We start from the raw sequence: 16,998 nt of genomic DNA on the forward strand, positions 1-16,998 counted from the left end.
GTGCGTGCGTGCGTGCGTGCGTGTGTGTGTGAGCGAGGGCCAGACTCACAGACAGGTCTTTGAAGGGGTGCAGCAGCAGACCCAGGGGCAGCTTGGCCTTGTTGAGCAGAGACTGGGTCTGAGGGATGCTGGTCAGAGTGCTGCGGAAAACCCTGGACACACACACCACAGGAACACACACCACAGCTTACACACACACTCACCAACTCTGCAGCCGTGTGTGTGTGTGTGTCTGTGTGTGTCTATGTGTATTTTGTGTTTGTGTGTAGTGTGGTTTGTATTTGTATGTGTGACGTGTGACTCACTCCGGGTGGCAGTTGATCTTCTGCAGGTCGTGGGGCAGGCAGGGTGTGGGCGGGACCACGGGCCCCGGGGGCAGCAGGTTCCTCTCCTGCAGCAGGTTGACCACGCGGAGCGCCTCGGGGGTCTGGGACTGCAGGCTCAGCCCGGCCAGGGAGGGGCTCAGCTGGCCCACCGGCGCGCCTCGCCCCTGACCCGGCCCCGCAGGCTGCTGGGAGGACGCACAATGCCACCGTTAGCACGTTAGCACGTTAGCATGCCACACCAGCAGCACAGACGCCCAACACAACACTCGCCCGCTGGACCTCACCCACAACCATCGCTAGCTACCACTTTAGTTCAGTTCAAAGTTGAAATGACTTTATAATAAATCAAATTGCCTGCCGACATGTTGACAAAAATACTAATTGCGATTATTAAGGGCAATTAATCACATTTTAAACAAATTTTTTATATAAAAAAAATATATATATATTTTTGATTTTTTTTTTTAAATTAGAGAAATGTTTGCTGTCTATCTGCCATCCGTCTATCAGTGAAATTGCTCACAGAGCACTCAGCGGGAACGCACGTGATTCGTCAGACAGCATAAGCGTCTGTGATTCGTCCACGTGCCCCCAGCATACACAACTGAATTATCAACTGAATTTATTGCAGCCTTTTGCGATTAGTCAATTGCAGAGGTCACAGTTGCGACTACGATTAATGAACAATTCATTGTGCAGCCCTAGTCTAACTCATGACGATGTACAGAAGGAATGTTCTGGAATGGGGTAGTGTGTGTTTCCAGGGCGGCAGTCTCCTCCCTTACCTGCTGGTAGGGCTGAGGGGCGGGGCTGTAAGGCTGTGTGGGGGGGGGCATGGGGGGGGCCGAGGTATTCTGGTACCCCGGGGGTAGAGAGGGGTAGGAGTGGCCAACGTGTCGAGGCCCGGGGGGGCCTGGCTGCGGTGGGGGTGGGCCTCCTGGTGGGGGGGACAGGGACGCATGTTAGGATTAACTGAAGTCAAGTTCAAATTCACGTTTTAACTAATTCATGCTCTTAACTAATCTTTGTTAGGCTGGCTTCTCAGACAGATGTCAGGCCTAGTCTCAGACTAAACCCATATTTAACAGACATCAGGCCTAGTCTCAGACTAAACAGGCAGTCTTAGACTAAACAGACAGTCTTAGATTAAACAGATCTTAAACTAAACACACATTCAACTGACAAGAGCTTCTTAGACATCGACTAGGCTTGACACCAAGCCTTTATCTTCAGCCATCTTCCACCAGAGCAGAGGGAGGGTTAGGTTAGGTTATGGTTGGGGTTAGGTTATGGTTGGGGTTAGGGAAGGTTAGGTTGTGGTTGGGGTTAGGGAGGGTTAGGGTTAGGGAGGGTTAGGTTGTGGTTGGGGTCAGGGTTAGGTTATGGTTGGGGTTAGGGAGGGTTAGGGTTAGGTTGTGGTTGGGGTCAGGGTTAGGTTATGGTTGGGGTTAGGGAGGGTTAGGTTATGGTTGGGGTTAGGGAGGGTTAGGTTATGGTTGGGGTTAGGGAGGGTTAGGGTTAGGTTATGGTTGGGGTTAGGGAGGGTTAGGGTTAGGTTGTGGTTGGGGTTAGGGAGGGTTATGGTTGGGTTAGGGAGGGTTAGGGTTAGGTTGTGGTTGGGGTTAGGGAGGGTTAGGTTATGGTTGGGGTTAGGGAGGGTTATGGTTAGGTTATGGTTGGGGTAAGGGAGGGTTAGGTTATGGTTGGGGTTAGGGAGGGTTAGGGAGGGTTAGGTTATGGTTGGGGTTAGGGAGGGTTAGGTTATGGTTGGGGTTAGGGAGGGTTAGGTTATGGTTGGGGTTAGGGAGGGTTAGGTTATGGTTGGGGTTAGGGAGGGTTAGGGTTAGGTTGTGGTTGGGGTAAGGGAGGGTTAGGTTATGGTTGGGGTTAGGGAGGGTTGTGGTTGGGGTTAGGGAGGGTTGTGGTTGGGGTTAGGGAGGGTTGTGGTTGGGGTTAGGGAGGGTTAGGTTATGGTTGGGGTTAGGGAGGGTTAGGTTATGGTTGGGGTTAGGGAGGGTTAGGGTTAGGTTGTGGTTGGGGTAAGGGAGGGTTAGGTTATGGTTGGGGTTAGGGAGGGTTGTGGTTGGGGTTAGGGAGGGTTGTGGTTGGGGTTAGGGAGGGTTGTGGTTGGGGTTAGGGAGGGTTAGGTTATGGTTGGGGTTAGGGAGGGTTAGGGTTAGGTTGTGGTTGGGGTAAGGGAGGGTTAGGTTATGGTTGGGGTTAGGGAGGGTTGTGGTTGGGGTTAGGGAGGGTTGTGGTTGGGGTTAGGGAGGGTTGTGGTTGGGGTTAGGGAGGGTTGGGGTTAGGGAGGGTTAGGGTTAGGTTATGGTTGGGGTAAGGGAGGGTTAGGTTATGGTTGGGGTTAGGGAGGGTTAGGGTTAGGGAGGGTTAGGGTTGGGGTTAGGGAGGGTTAGGTTATGATTGGGGTTAGGGAGGGTTAGGTTATGGTTGGGGTTAGGGAGGGTTAGGGTTAGGGAGGGTTAGGTTATGGTTGGGGTTAGGGAGGGTTAGGGTTAGGGAGGGTTAGGTTATGGTTGGGGTTAGGGAGGGTTAGGGTTAGGGAGGGTTAGGTTATGGTTGGGGTTAGGGAGGGTTAGGGTTAGGGAGGGTTAGGTTGTGGTTGGGGTTAGGGAGGGTTAGGGTTAGGGAGGGTTAGGGTTAGGGAGGGTTAGGTTATGGTTGGGGTTAGGGAGGGTTAGGGTTAGGGAGGGTTAGGGTTAGGGAGGGTTAGGTTATGGTTGGGGTTAGGGAGGGTTAGGGTTAGGGAGGGTTAGGGTTAGGGAGGGTTAGGTTGTGGTTGGGGTTAGGGAGGGTTAGGGTTAGGGAGGGTTAGGTTATGGTTGGGGTTAGGGAGGGTTAGGGTTAGGGAGGGTTAGGGTTAGGGAGGGTTAGGTTATGGTTGGGGTTAGGTTGTGGTTGGGGTTAGGGAGGGTTAGGTTGTGGTTGGGGCTAGGGAGGGTTAGGGTTAGGTTATGGTTGGGGTTAGGGAGGGTTAGGTTATGGTTGGGGTTAGGGAGGCGTCTCACCCATCTGGGCTCCAGTGTCCAAGTGGTTGAAGCTGTTGAGGGCCGGAGGGCCGTTTCCAGACATGGGTCCTGTTACAACATCAAGACAACGTGATCACAACGAGGTACATTCAAATACACCAAGGCTGCGTTCCGAATCACATACTTCTACTTCTTACTACCAGTACCTACTACAGCTGCCCTTAGAAAGTACGTACTTTGCAAGCAGTAGGCATCCAATTGGGACATACTACCTTGTCATAACATTGCGCCTTGAAATTTGCCCACGTCCGTCGCTGTCCATAACGCGTCATTCGTCTACAGCTGTCACGACTCGCACGTGACGCACATTTCCACTGCGCACAGGATTGTGGGTCAGAATAGCCAGAAAAGCCTGCTGGTGTGCATACTGCAAAATACGACCGGATGTAGTAGGACATCCTGGTATTTTTGCCATACTGCATGTGGCATACTATGTATTGGGACATACTACATCCTGTTTTGGCATACTATATAGTAGGGTAGTATGCGATTCGGAACGCAGCCCAAGCTACCTGTGTGAAGGCTAGTCCTACTGGCGCTAACGGTGACGGGTTAAGCTTGACTACACGTGTGAACAAAGAGGAGACTCAACTAACAGCAAGGACTAGGAGAAAGGGGTCAGATGAGGAACTCTGGTTAAGATTTAACAATAATGGACCTCTGCAGTTCTCTAAAGACATCTCCTATGTATAGTCAGACACAATGGTGATGATGATGATGAAGACAGATCTGAGCTAGAGGTGGTTGAACTAGCACGGTCATAGATAGGGGTGTCACGATTCCCTAACCCCTACTAGACTAGTGGGGCGGCTGTAGCTCAGTTGGTAGAGCGGGTCGTTCAGTGATCGAAGGGTCAGTGGTTCGAATCCCAGCTCCGACTGTCCACGCCATTTTTCCGCTTTCGAATTGGAATCGTGACACCCCTAGTCCTAGATGGATAGATCCACACGAGACAACACGGGCACCATGACACAGTGACTTAGCCACACCTGGACACTCTATATCTCCCTCCAGGTGGTGTGGCCCAGCGGGGGCGGGGCTGCTGTCAGCCACACCCCCACAGTGAGCTGGCATGGTGGGGGGAGAAAGCAAGGCAGTCAGACTCAGGACGGCTGGGAACCCACAGAGATCAAGCCTAGTCCTGGAACGCACATACATCCAAGTGTGTTTTTAATGGTGCGTTCGTTTGTGGTCGGACGCGGCAAGTCGCAAGTGGCAAAATACCTACCTCCAACCTGTGTGCATTCGAGCTATAGCGAATGATATGATGATGATATGATATGATATTGACGTCAGCCGGCAACTGGGGGCTGAGAAACGTATCCGATTTGCGACGAGGAAGTGCGAGTTCATGCAGCGTTTAAATTAATCATTCCTAGTAGCAAGTCGCAATTTGCCACCTCCCAGTTCTAAACGAACGCACCATTAATCCCTCCCAGAGACTGTAGCAAAGATGCAGGACGTGTAGCAGCGCTGCTAGGGAGACAAAAACCAACCCATCTAATCTAGTACAGTAGAGCTGTAGTGAGAGTGGACTGGCAGGAACCGGACACGACCACAACTCACATCCCTTCTCATGGTCTTTCTTACGGCGGGTTCGAGACTGAAAGCGAAAGCGCAGCCTCTCGGCACCATGTTTACCAACGAGACCGTTCAAACCTCGCGGCGGATAGTTTGGCGTCTGGCCGGGTTTTTTTCCGCGAGCGAACGCGTGTGATTAAAGTGCAGAGGAGCAGGGGTGGCTTGGTCACCACCAGCGCAGAGAAATGCACTTCTGGTGTGAAGAGCCGGGCTCCTGCTCGCCTGCGCATTGGCGCTTCACAGAGCTCGCGCATCCAGTCTGAGCATGGTGCTAGCTGGCTAGCTAACCTCCCTACCAGCTCACCCTGCCCAGTAGCCTGCTAGTGAGACTACTGCTGGGGGTATTGGGGTTATCCCAATAAACTTGAAACTGCTACTCAACAACAGGCTACAGTACAGTGGTAACCAGTGAGAAACATACCACCAGAGTGAAACGCGTGTGTAACGTACCCTCAGTCTGGGGCGCGAGGGGGAGCGGAGGGGTGGCGCTGCCCATGGGGGGGCCAGTGGGGGGCGGGGTGGGTCTCATGGAGGGCACGGGTCCAGTGGGAGGGGGGCCGTAGACGCCGGGCTGGTATGTGTGCGGGGCCATGGGGTTCATCGGAGGAGGGGCCGAGCCTGTTAATGTACCAGAACAACAACAACAACAAACAACGAGTCATTTATGTACTAGGCACGTCATTACATACCCATGCTGTCTCCCCCTCCCCTTCAATCACAACGTCACACAATCTCTGAAGTTCAAACATCATATGGCTAACAGATACTATCTATACACATGGCCAACATGCTCATGCAACAATGAGCTGGGCTAGGTCTCCAGGCTGCCTGCTGTTATCTAACAGTAGATATGTAACTATAGATATGTTTAACAGTAGATATGTTTAACAGTAGATATGTAACTATAGATATGTTTAACAGCAGATATGTGTAACAGTAGATATGTTTAACAGTAGATATCTTTAACAGTCACCAGTCACACCCTCCTGTGCCTGTGTGTCCCAACATGATAATGGCCGTGATCATGTGAAGCCACGTGACTTGCTGACTCAACACTGACTTCACCACAGACCACATAAATGATTACTCATATCATGATTACTCATGAGTGGAAGACCTTTCAAATGTAACAACGTGCGCTGGTCTAACCTGTATCCCCTCTAGGGGTCGGGATCCGTTGGCACCTCACCATTCGATTCTGATTCAGAGGGCAACGATGTGATTATAAAACTACATTTTTTATTGGTGTCTCATGTTTGTGTTCCAGAAGTATTTCAAGCTCGACAAAACGTGCATACTGTGTGGGTCTTGTCCAGGTCCTTGTCCCCTTCAACTTCATAGAAGCCACCGTTAAGGGACATCTAAAGATGTGGCTTAGAGCCAACCAAAAATGCCTCCACGTCTAACTGCATGACATTGTTCTATGTTTTATATATTGTACTGTGTCTGTGTTTTATATATGTGCCTCTTGTAACTTGTTTTGTAACATCAACCTGCCTAATGGACTCCAGATGGAAACTAGCCGGGCTCCAATCTGGCATATTTACATGTCTTTTACACGTTCAGCAATATGCACTGTCCTGATCGAAATAAATAAAGTAAACTAAAGTGCTTGCCTACCCCACATTAGGGCTGTCACAGTGAATACAATACAAAAGGGCGGGGCCACACTGCGCTATGTGATATTATTTGCAGCTTTTTTTATGCTATTCTACAAGGGCTGATGTTTAGTAGCTTTATAAATGGCATATTTTTTATATATATATATATATATATATATATATATATATATATATATATATAATAATGTGTGTGTGTGTGTGTGTGTGTGTGTGTGTGTGTGTGTGTGTGTGTGTGCAGCCTATTTGTTTCAATAAATTCTTATGAAACAAAATCATAGGTTAGGCTACAGTAGCAATATCCCTTAATCAATCACAAAGTTATTACAACTGAACAGTCCGCACCGTAGATCAAGTCACTTTGATGACTCAAGACGGCGAGGACAGCTTTACGGCTAAAAAGAAGTCCGGAGCCGTCTTTATAGACCTGAGGGCTGCCTACGACACCGTATGGCACCGCGGCCATACAAGCTCCGCCTGCTGCCGGACAGGCACATGGTCAGCATGATCATGGAGCTTGTCCGAAATCGCAGCTTCACCCTCACCACCGGTAGTGGACAGCGAAGCAGGTTGAGACGCCTTCAGAGCGGCGTCCGCCAGGGATCTGTCCTGGCCCCCCTCCTTTATAACATCTACACCTACGACCTGCCGATCACAGTCTCCAGGAAGTGGGCCTACGCAGACGACCTTGCGCTGGTGTACTCAGCTGGAGACTGGCAGGCCGTGGAGGAGACCTTGAGCCAGGACATGCAGACACTAGCAGCATACCTCCGGAAATGGAGATTGAAGCTCAGTGAGGCAAAGACGGTGTCAACGGCCTTCCACCTTAACAACAAGGAAGCCAAACGTGAGGTCCGAGTGCACACCGACGGTACACTCCTGCCATACAGCGACGAACCAACCTATCTCGGCGTGACATTGGACAGGTCGCTCACATTCAGCTGACACCTCGAATCACTGCGCAAGAAGTTAACAGCTCGTGTGGCGTTGATGAGGCGACTGGTCCGATCTGGTTGGTGCAAAAACAGTGCGTACGGCAGCCCTAGCCCTGGTCTACTCCACCAGTGAATACTGCACACCGGTCTGGTGTCGCAGCGCTCACACCCGCCTCATCGACCCGCCTATCAACCAAGCCAACGCTTCCCGCTCCTGTGGACAACATTTCCATTCTCGCAGGCATCCAGCCCGCTGGCCTCCGCCGCACAGGAACCACAGCATGTCTCGCCTATCGGGAGACGCCTTGACTACGGGTCTAGCCATTTTGCAAGCGAGGGAGAGAGGCTGCGCGGCCGTCTGTGGGAGACGGACAGACAGAGCGCTAGAGAGAGAGAGCCCATTGCTCCAATCACATTCAGGGCTGTAAAATGATGTTCTGTGTTTAAAGTCGCACTGAAATGAAAAAAGAATTCTGTCCCATTTTGGTTCAGATAATTGGTCATAGTGTTCACCTATTCAACGATGTATGCCAAAAAAATTACAAAATTCTTCTGTTCTTTTGTTGTAATCTTATATCAAAGTATATAATTTCTTACTTCCTGGAAAACGGTAGGTCACGTGCAATGACAACAACAGGTACCTTAGATTTTAGGCCAATAATCTCACAACATCCACCCGTCAATCAACGCTATCCTTCTATCGAATCTGTCTAAAGTTCTTAAAACCCGTCCACTTGTCAATGTTCCAATCAAATTCCTCTAAACACATGTCCCACCCTCATAGCTTGTTTGCGTCGGAAATATGTCAAACTACGGAAGTTAGATGATCTCAAACGTCCGTTTCAGTGCGACTAAGTAAAACATTAGTTATCACAGTTGATCTGCGGAGACCCGTGGTTTGCTTCACAATACAGAGGGTTGTGCTTGGCTGTAACCTACTGTAGCCTACATTCACTTTTAAAGCAATGGGTGCCTGTATGATTTCTTTCTCATGCTCACCAAAACTCAAAAGTAAACACAACGCACGTTTGTTTCACGTCCGTTACATAATTTACGTTTCACCACCATTTTTTTTACGTTTCAAGACGCAAGGAATTTACGCTTACAGAGCAGGCCTTTTTTTCTTTTTTTAAATTCCGATTGTGAGTTGTCTGCATCGAGCGATGTAGGCTATCGTTTAAGAGAGAATTGTGATGCATCTAAGAATCCATTTTTTCCCACACCCCTAATCCCCTCTGAGTGGAAGTCCCTTAACAATGTGCCCTGGTCTAACTCGTATCCCCACTCGAAGTGGAAGCTCTATTTGAAGAGTTGTGTCTCCGAGATTCACATTGTGTTAAGAACATACCATCTTATCAGAATGAACTAACATGCGTCGGAGTGCATCGGAGGCTGGGTTAAGCGCAGAGAATATTTCATTGGCGAGCCTAAATGCATGTGTGTGTGTTACTATGTGTCGCCCATTTGCACGTGTGTTTGAGTGCGCTGTGTGATAAATAAGGATTTGTTCTTCTTCACAGATGGTCCGGTGTGTGTGTGTGTGTGTGTGTGTGTGTGTGTGACAATTGCAAGAGGAAGGGAGAGAGGGTCAGAGGGGCTGAGTGAATCAACGCTGTGCAGCTCTGCAATGAAATAAGATTTTATCCATTTTAAGTATTAAAAAATAGTGCAAGGCCGAAACTAAACAAATGTGCAGTCCACCGTGTGGGAACTCTAGATTAGAAGTATGTTCCGCACATAGAACCTGCCTGGTAGAACCTGCCTGGTACATCTGCACCATCGGTACACGTCCACACCGTAGCCAAAACGCTTCAGAACGAATACGTGTACCGTTGCACCCCTAATATTCAGAAGAAGCTACTGAAATACTTGTACGACCTCTGTACAGCTATTCAGGAGGAGTAATGTGGTTCTGCCAGCTAGACACCAATCTGATAGTGTGTGTGTGTGTGTGTGTGTGTGTGTGTGTGTGTGTGTGTGTGTGTGTGTGTGTGTGTGTGTGTGCGCGCGTGCGTGGGGCCAATGTCCACTTCCAACATCAGCCTGTCAGACAGATCACCATGGTACTTCCGCTGAGCTCAGAGTGACCAATAATTCACTGTTGCAATTCCACTGAGTAAGTAGCTAACCCAACTAGCTAACCCAACTAGCTAACCCAACTAGCTAACCTAGCTACCCCAAGGACTGGTTCAGGTTCTCACCACTACGGCCCAGTTTGATCAACTATTCCCTTTCAACAGCGTTAGGTCTATAATGTTCCTTTAATGGTTCTAGACTAGTGATGTCAGCTCTGGACCCCTGAGTGGTACTAGACTAGTGATGTCAGCTCTGGACCCCTGAGTGGTACTAGACTAGTGATGTCAGCTCTGGACCCCTGAGTGGTACTAGACTAGTGATGAGAAGCTCTGGACCCCTGAGTGGTACTAGACTAGTGATGTCATCTCTGGACCCCTGAGAGGTACTAGACTAGTGATGTCATCTCTGGACCCCTGAGTGGTACTAGACTAGTGATGTCATCTCTGGACCCCTGAGTGGTAATAGACTAGTGATGTCAGCTCTGGACCCCTGAGTGGTACTAGACTAGTGATGAGGAGCTCTGGACCCCTGAGTGGTACTAGACTAGTGATGTCATCTCTGGACCCCTGAGTGGTACTAGACTAGTGATGAGGAGCTCTGGACCCCTGAGTGGTACTAGACTAGTGATGTCAGCTCTGGACCCCTGAGTGGTACTAGACTAGTGATGTCATCTCTGGACCCCTGAGTGGTACTAGACTAGTGATGAGAAGCTCTGGACCCCTGAGTGGTACTAGACTAGTGATGAGAAGCTCTGGACCCCTGGGTGGTACTAGACTAGTGATGTCAGCTCTGGACCCCTGAGTGGTACTAGACTAGTGATGAGGAGCTCTGGACCCCTGAGTGGTACTAGACTAGTGATGAGGAGCTCTGGACCCCTGAGTGGTACTAGACTAGTGATGAGGAGCTCTGGACCCCTGAGTGGTACTAGACTAGTGATGTCAGCTCTGGACCCCTGAGAGGTACTAGACTAGTGATGTCAGCTCTGGACCCCTGAGTGGTACTAGACTAGTGATGTCAGCTCTGGACCCCTGAGTGGTACTAGACTAGTGATGAGGAGCTCTGGACCCCTGAGTGGTACTAGACTAGTGATGTCAGCTCTGGACCCCTGAGTGGTACAAGACTAGTGATGAGGAGCTCTGGACCCCTGAGTGGTACTAGACTAGTGATGTCAGCTCTGGACCCCTGAGCGGTACTAGACTAGTGATGTCATCTGGCGTCGTGCGGCCGTGTTTCACCTCTCTGGACGTATCCGTGGAGGGAGGGGGGCGGGGCGCCGGAGCCCGGGGGCGTCGGCAGGGTGGTGGCGTGGAAGATGGGAGGAGGCGCCTGCGCCGTGGCGCTATACCCTGCTGACGACTGTGGTGGTGGCGCAGGGCCGGGCGATGGCGACGACGACGGCACGTGGTTACCCACGGGGCCGAGGGGCGGCGTGGCCATGGGAGGGGGCGCTCCCATTGGTGGCGGAGCGCCATACTGCCACGCAGGGGGGCGTGGCTGCTGCTGCTGCTGGGGGGGGCTGGGGAAGTAGCTGTTAGCAGTCACAGGTGGTGGGGGGGTGCCCTGCGCAGGGGGCATCCCAAGTCCGGGGACAGGGCTGGGGCCAGGGCTGGGACTGGCAGACAGGGGGGGGGTGTGGACCGCTGGGGGACCCATGGGAGGCCTGGTCATCATGGGCGGCCCAGGGCGGCCCTGGTAGGAGCCGGCTGGGGGGCCGGGCTGGTAGGGCCCAGAGTTATAGAGTCCGGGGCCCGGGGGCGCTGGGCCCTTGGTCTGCATGGCGCCGTATGGAGGCTGGTGGGTCATGTTGTAGCCCGGCGCTGGGGGCTGCAGCGCTACAGGATTCTGTGAGGGGCCTGGAGGACAGGGAGAGACACGGAGGGTTAGGTTAGCTTCTAGGTCAGAGTTCAACATTAATAAGGTCAACTAACAGAGTGATCTACACATTTCTCTGACCCCGGGTCAGAATCCATTAACTTGCATTCTAAGTCAAGGAATAGTCAAGTCGCCCCCCCCGCCCCGACACTGACGGACAACCACACACCAGGATGTCAATCAGACAACCTGTCGATCAACAGTTAACTAAATTAAATGTGTCTTTAGCTTTTCACAACTGTCCCCTGTCCATTTATGCCTGTAATATGTTCCTATATCATCATTTTACAGGAGCTTGCTCGACCGTCTCGTTGAGAGAGGTCAGGGAAGAATGTTTACACTTCTCCTGTATTGGCTCAAATGGGTGAAATGTGTTTTTGCTCCCCTCTGGAAAATTAGGGGAAGGATCAATATATGTATATACCTTCCCTGTCTCTCTGTAAAGCACTTTGTGTTTCTTTGTGTATGAAATGCGCTATATAAATAAAGTTTGATTTGGTGCGATGTGTCATACCCAGTTTGGGTTTGCATAATCTTAACTACAGGACTTGAGGGCGTAATGAGAGCCTCAAGCAACACAACCTGTCAGCTGACATAATGATCAGATTACTGAACAGGGCTGGTGATGATGCATTCACCTGGGATTAAAGCACTGCCCGTCACTTACCGTCACCTGAGGGTGAGACCAGCCAGACGTCTCTCTCTCTCTCTCTCTCCCTCTCCCTCTCTCTCCCTCTCTCTCTCAACATACGGCCCCAACGCAGCACAGCTCACCAATACAGCACACAGACACCTTCTCAATCGCACCCTAACCTTTCTTTATCACAAGTAAAACCAAACAAAAATAAAGATTCCAACTCTTTATGTACTAGCATGAAACAGACTGGTGTCCAACATGAGAGGAAGTCCAGTGTGCAGCATTACAGGCCAGCTAGGATAAGCAGGTGGAGTAGTGGGATTAGAAAATAACGTCTCAATGGCCAAGATGAACGCTCGTAATCCCTGTCCATCCGGGGAGGAAGGTAATCTCCAGATTTAAGCGCTCGGTTTGCCTCGACGCAAGTCATGGTCAGAGGTTCCCTCCAATAAGAAAGGGCCTCACCAGGACTATGTACAACTGCTCAGCCAATTACAAAACGAGTTGCAAAATTCTGTTAATATTCAAAGTTGGAAACTTACCATGGGAATTAACAGAATTTAAGGGAATTAACGAGAATAAACAGGGAATTTTGGGGTTATTTATACCAACTGTATTTACCTTGTCATATACAGACATAAAATATAAACATTGTGTTGTCATAACAGACATACAGGCAAACATTTCGAATACACGTTTTTTTTAAATACATTTTTCGCATATCCCATTTGTGAGTAGAACTTTAATGGATTCTACAGCTCTCTTAGTGTGCAGGATGCTTGGAATTATCTCTGCATGTGATGGATGAATGCACTGCACATGTGATGGATGAATGCACTGCACATGTGATGGATGAATGCACTGCACATGTGATGGATGAATGCACTGCACATGTGATGGAGGACTGCACAGTGCAGAGTTGAATTTCAACTGCATTAAATCAGGTTGTTTTAACCAAGATCATGCTGCCAGATATAAAATTGCAAAATTGCATTCATTGCATTGCTGTTTTTTTTCCAGCTAGGCTACATTAAAGTGTGCTGTTATAAGGGTGTGCGGTGGTGTAGCGGTCTAATGCATCGTGTGCCAGTGCAGCTGCCCACCAGGGACCGGTGGTCTCGCCAGATCCGAGTATGGCCGAGTGGCCTATCGGGCCTCCGCTCCCCGAGGGTGGTTAGTTTAATCTCGGATTGAGGGTTCGTCACGCAACAGCAATCCTGTCTGGCGTTGGAACTGCGGTTGTGAGCTGAGAGAGTCAAGGAGTCTCTCCACTTTGTATTGCCGACCAGCCCGGCTGTGACGAATCCTCAACAGCTAGCAGGGGGGTAATTGGACACTAGGTCAGGGTCAATTGGCCAACAAATTGGGTGAAAATGGGATCAAATCCCCCCTAAAAAATCATAAAATAAAATAAAACGTTGTTGAAAAAACCCTGTAATAGCCTAATAAAAGGGTCAACAAATTCCTGAGCTTAACTTTCCATTAAAACGAACCGGAAATGTTCTGCCCCTTTGCAACCCTAAAAACAACCCAAGGCAACATTTAAATCAACACAGGCCAGGATCTGAAGGGCAGTGTCTTTACTACATCATGGACATAGTGTGTGAAATAATGGACTGTTTTCTATAGTCTACCCTGATCTGATCCTGGGCTGTTTCTAGTTTGATCAGAGTTCAGCAGCCTGTGTTAGAGGAGGCCCTTAATTACCACTGGCTAAGATAAGGCCCAGAGATGGCCTCCTGTGAGATCAGTCAGCCATCAATAGCTACAGGGTTAAGAGCTGATACTTTATCTGTAGTTAGTTAGTATTAGTTACCACCACTCAGTCTGGGAACAACTAACCCCTCATTTATTGACCCTTTCATTGTTGGATATCAGAGCATCATTCAACTCCACGTAGCCTAGAGGGTCATCTCATAACCAGCTTCTCTCTTCTGCTAATCTAGAAAAACCTCTGAAAGAGTTATCTGGCAAGAAGCTTAACTGGAAGATCACCAATATGCCACATGTACACTGGAGCAGAGCTGAGGCTGAGTGCTCTCTCTCATAGACGCACTGGTGTCACTGAGCTGTTGCGCAATGTTGGCACTGATTGAACTAATCTGTTTGATTGTTTGACCATCAAATAATATAATATTAGTCAAAACACCTTCGCTTAGCAAAGGTCACTTGATCAACATGCCTGTGTATATCCTATAAATTGCACAGGGAAGATTGTTGCTAACGTCTAGCTGGTTAGGGATGAGTTCATTGGTTAATTTTAATCCGATTATCTATTTTACTTCACTCAACAACGTTGAGTTGGATAGCTGATCAAGTCATTATTTGGGAAGGATACCCAACCAGCTAACCAGCTAACGCTACCTAAAGCTACATGTAAACGATGGCTGACAAACACAGACAAACCAGGATATAACCATAGTTACTACCCAATTCACCACATTAAACTTTGATCTAGGTAACGTTAGCTAGCTGGATAGACTCGGCCATTGGAAGTGAGTTAGCCAGCTAGCAACAAGCTAGCTAGCTAGCAAGAGCAGCCAGTCGATGTGGTAGCTAGCTAGTGCTAACGCCACGCAACCTAGCATGCTACCTAGGCTAGCTCAAACCCTCCCGAGTGCAGGCAAGCCAGCACAGCTAGCTACCGTGAGGCTAGGCTAGGTTAGCTAGCTAGTAACGTCAAGTGTGCTTAGCTAGCCAAGCTTGAAACTAAATTAAACTAACCATCTTAAGACTACCTAGCCAGTGTACTCACCATCTTAAGACTACCTAGCCAGTGTACTAACTATCTTAAGACTAGCTAGCCAGTGTACTAACCATCTCAACACTACCTAGCCAGTGTACTCACCATCTTAAGACTACCTAGCCAGTGTACTAACCATCTTAAGACTACCTAGCCAGTGTACTCACCATCTCAAGACTACCTAGCCAGTGTACTAACCATCTTAAGACTACCTAGCCAGTGTACTCACCATCTTAAGACTACCTAGCCAGTGTACTAACCATCTTAAGACTACCTAGCCAGTGTACTCACCATCTTTAGACTACCTAGCCAGTGTACTAACCATCTTAAGACTAGCTAGCCAGTGTACTCACCATCTTAAGACTACCTAGCCAGTGTACTCACCATCTTAAGACCTCCTAGCCAGTGTACTAACCATCTTAAGACTACCTAGCCAGGGTACTAACCATCTTAAGACTACCTAGCCAGTGTACTAACCATCTTAAGACTACCTAGCCAGTGTACTAACCATCTTAAGACTACCTAGCCAGTGTACTAACCATCTTAAGACTACCTAGCCAGTGTACTAACCATCTTAAGACTACCTAGCCAGGGTACTAACCATCTTAAGACTACCTAGCCAGTGTACTAACCATCTTAAGACTACCTAGCCAGGGTACTAACCATCTTAAGACTAGCTAGCCAGTGTACAACCATCTTAAGACTACCTAGCCAGTGTACTCACCATCTTAAGACTACCTAGCCAGTGTACTAACCATCTTAAGACTACCTAGCCAGTGTACTCACCATCTTAAGACTACCTAGCCAGTGTACTAACCATCTTAAGACCACCTAGCCAGTGTACTCACTATCTTAAGACTAGCTAGCCAGTGTACTCACCATCTTAAGACTACCTAGCCAGTGTACTAACTATCTTAAGACTACCTAGCCAGTGTACTCACCATCTTAAGACTACCTAGCCAGTGTACTAACCATCTTAAGACTACCTAGCCAGTGTACTAACCATCTTAAGACTACCTAGCCAGGGTACTAACCATCTTAAGACTACCTAGCCAGGGTACTAACCATCTTAAGACTACCTAGCCGGTGTACTAACCATCTTAAGACTACCTAGCCAGTGTACTCACCATCTTAAGACTACCTAGCCAGTGTACTAACCATCTTAAGACTACCTAGCCAGTGTACTCACCATCTTAAGACTACCTAGCCAGTGTACTAACCATCTTAAGACTAGCTAGCCAGTGTACTCACCATCTTCAGACTACCTAGCCAGGGTACTCACCATCTTAAGACTACCTAGCCAGTGTACTAACCATCTTAAGACTACCTAGCCAGTGTACTAACCATCTTAAGACCTCCTAGCCAGTGTACTAACCATCTTAAGTGTACTCACCATTCGCGTACTGCTGTCCTGCCCCGTTCTGAGAGTTGAACCCCGTAGTTGACATCTTGAAATAGACACCCTGATCAAATTTAGAGATGCTTGCTAGGCGGATATCTAGCCTAGTATGCTTGGTAGGCGGATATCTAGCCTAGTAACCAACGTTACTGTGCTAGTAGCTGGCTAGCAGTGATGCTAGCAATGGCTAGCTAGATGATCTGTTTTGATTGAACCAGCGGCTTTATTACCGTCTCTAAGGTCTGAAAAAGTTAATTAGCATAGTTGTTAGCTATCACAGGCTCATGGCTGGGCCATGTCAGGAGTAGGGGTGTAGGCCTCGGTCAGATAGAGAGAGAGACGCTTCTCTCCCAGCAGGATCCACGGAAACCTCTTCAGGCATGCGCAGTGTGTACACGTGGCATTTCCTGTGCGCAGGCGATTTGTAGTCGACTGGAAACACGGTGAGGGTAGTTCCCATCAACGCAGAGACCCGGTTTGACGGGAACCCCAACCCCATAACCCGAACCTAATCTTAACTCAACTCATATCTTAACCGTAACTCAACCCTAACCCTAAGAGGAACCTTAATTTACTGAAACTAGCCACTATCCTGGACACACAGGGAAGCGCTCACCATGGTGCAACTTTTGCCTTTTTTGTCATTTCATCGTTTGCCAAATATCACAGGATCAACATACGCCCCGACGTGACAGTACGAATAAAATAAGTGCATTGCAAATCGCGCTTATAGTCAAACAAGTGGTTAAATTATGACTTGATG

The 16,998-nt window shown here is 49.0% G+C and overlaps 1 protein-coding gene across 1 annotated transcript in view; it reads right to left on the minus strand.

The window, feature by feature from the left end:
* Positions 1 to 16,538, minus strand: part of sec24a (SEC24 homolog A, COPII coat complex component) — a 42,758-nt gene extending 26,220 nt beyond the window's left edge. Inside the window, exons 1-7 of the mRNA XM_084449360.1 lie at positions 16,230 to 16,538; positions 10,820 to 11,437; positions 5,405 to 5,572; positions 3,353 to 3,421; positions 1,112 to 1,263; positions 306 to 511; positions 50 to 152 (exon numbers count right to left, since the gene is read on the minus strand). Coding sequence (XP_084305486.1) covers positions 50 to 152; positions 306 to 511; positions 1,112 to 1,263; positions 3,353 to 3,421; positions 5,405 to 5,572; positions 10,820 to 11,437; positions 16,230 to 16,284 — 1,371 coding nt within the window. The 5' untranslated portion in view covers positions 16,285 to 16,538. The remainder of the gene's footprint in view (positions 1 to 49; positions 153 to 305; positions 512 to 1,111; positions 1,264 to 3,352; positions 3,422 to 5,404; positions 5,573 to 10,819; positions 11,438 to 16,229) is intronic.
* Between the last annotated feature and the right edge of the window lie 460 nt (positions 16,539 to 16,998).

Source organism: Borostomias antarcticus (assembly GCF_949987555.1).
Source record: "Borostomias antarcticus genome assembly, chromosome: 15".
Taxonomy (NCBI): domain Eukaryota; kingdom Metazoa; phylum Chordata; class Actinopteri; order Stomiiformes; family Stomiidae; genus Borostomias; species Borostomias antarcticus.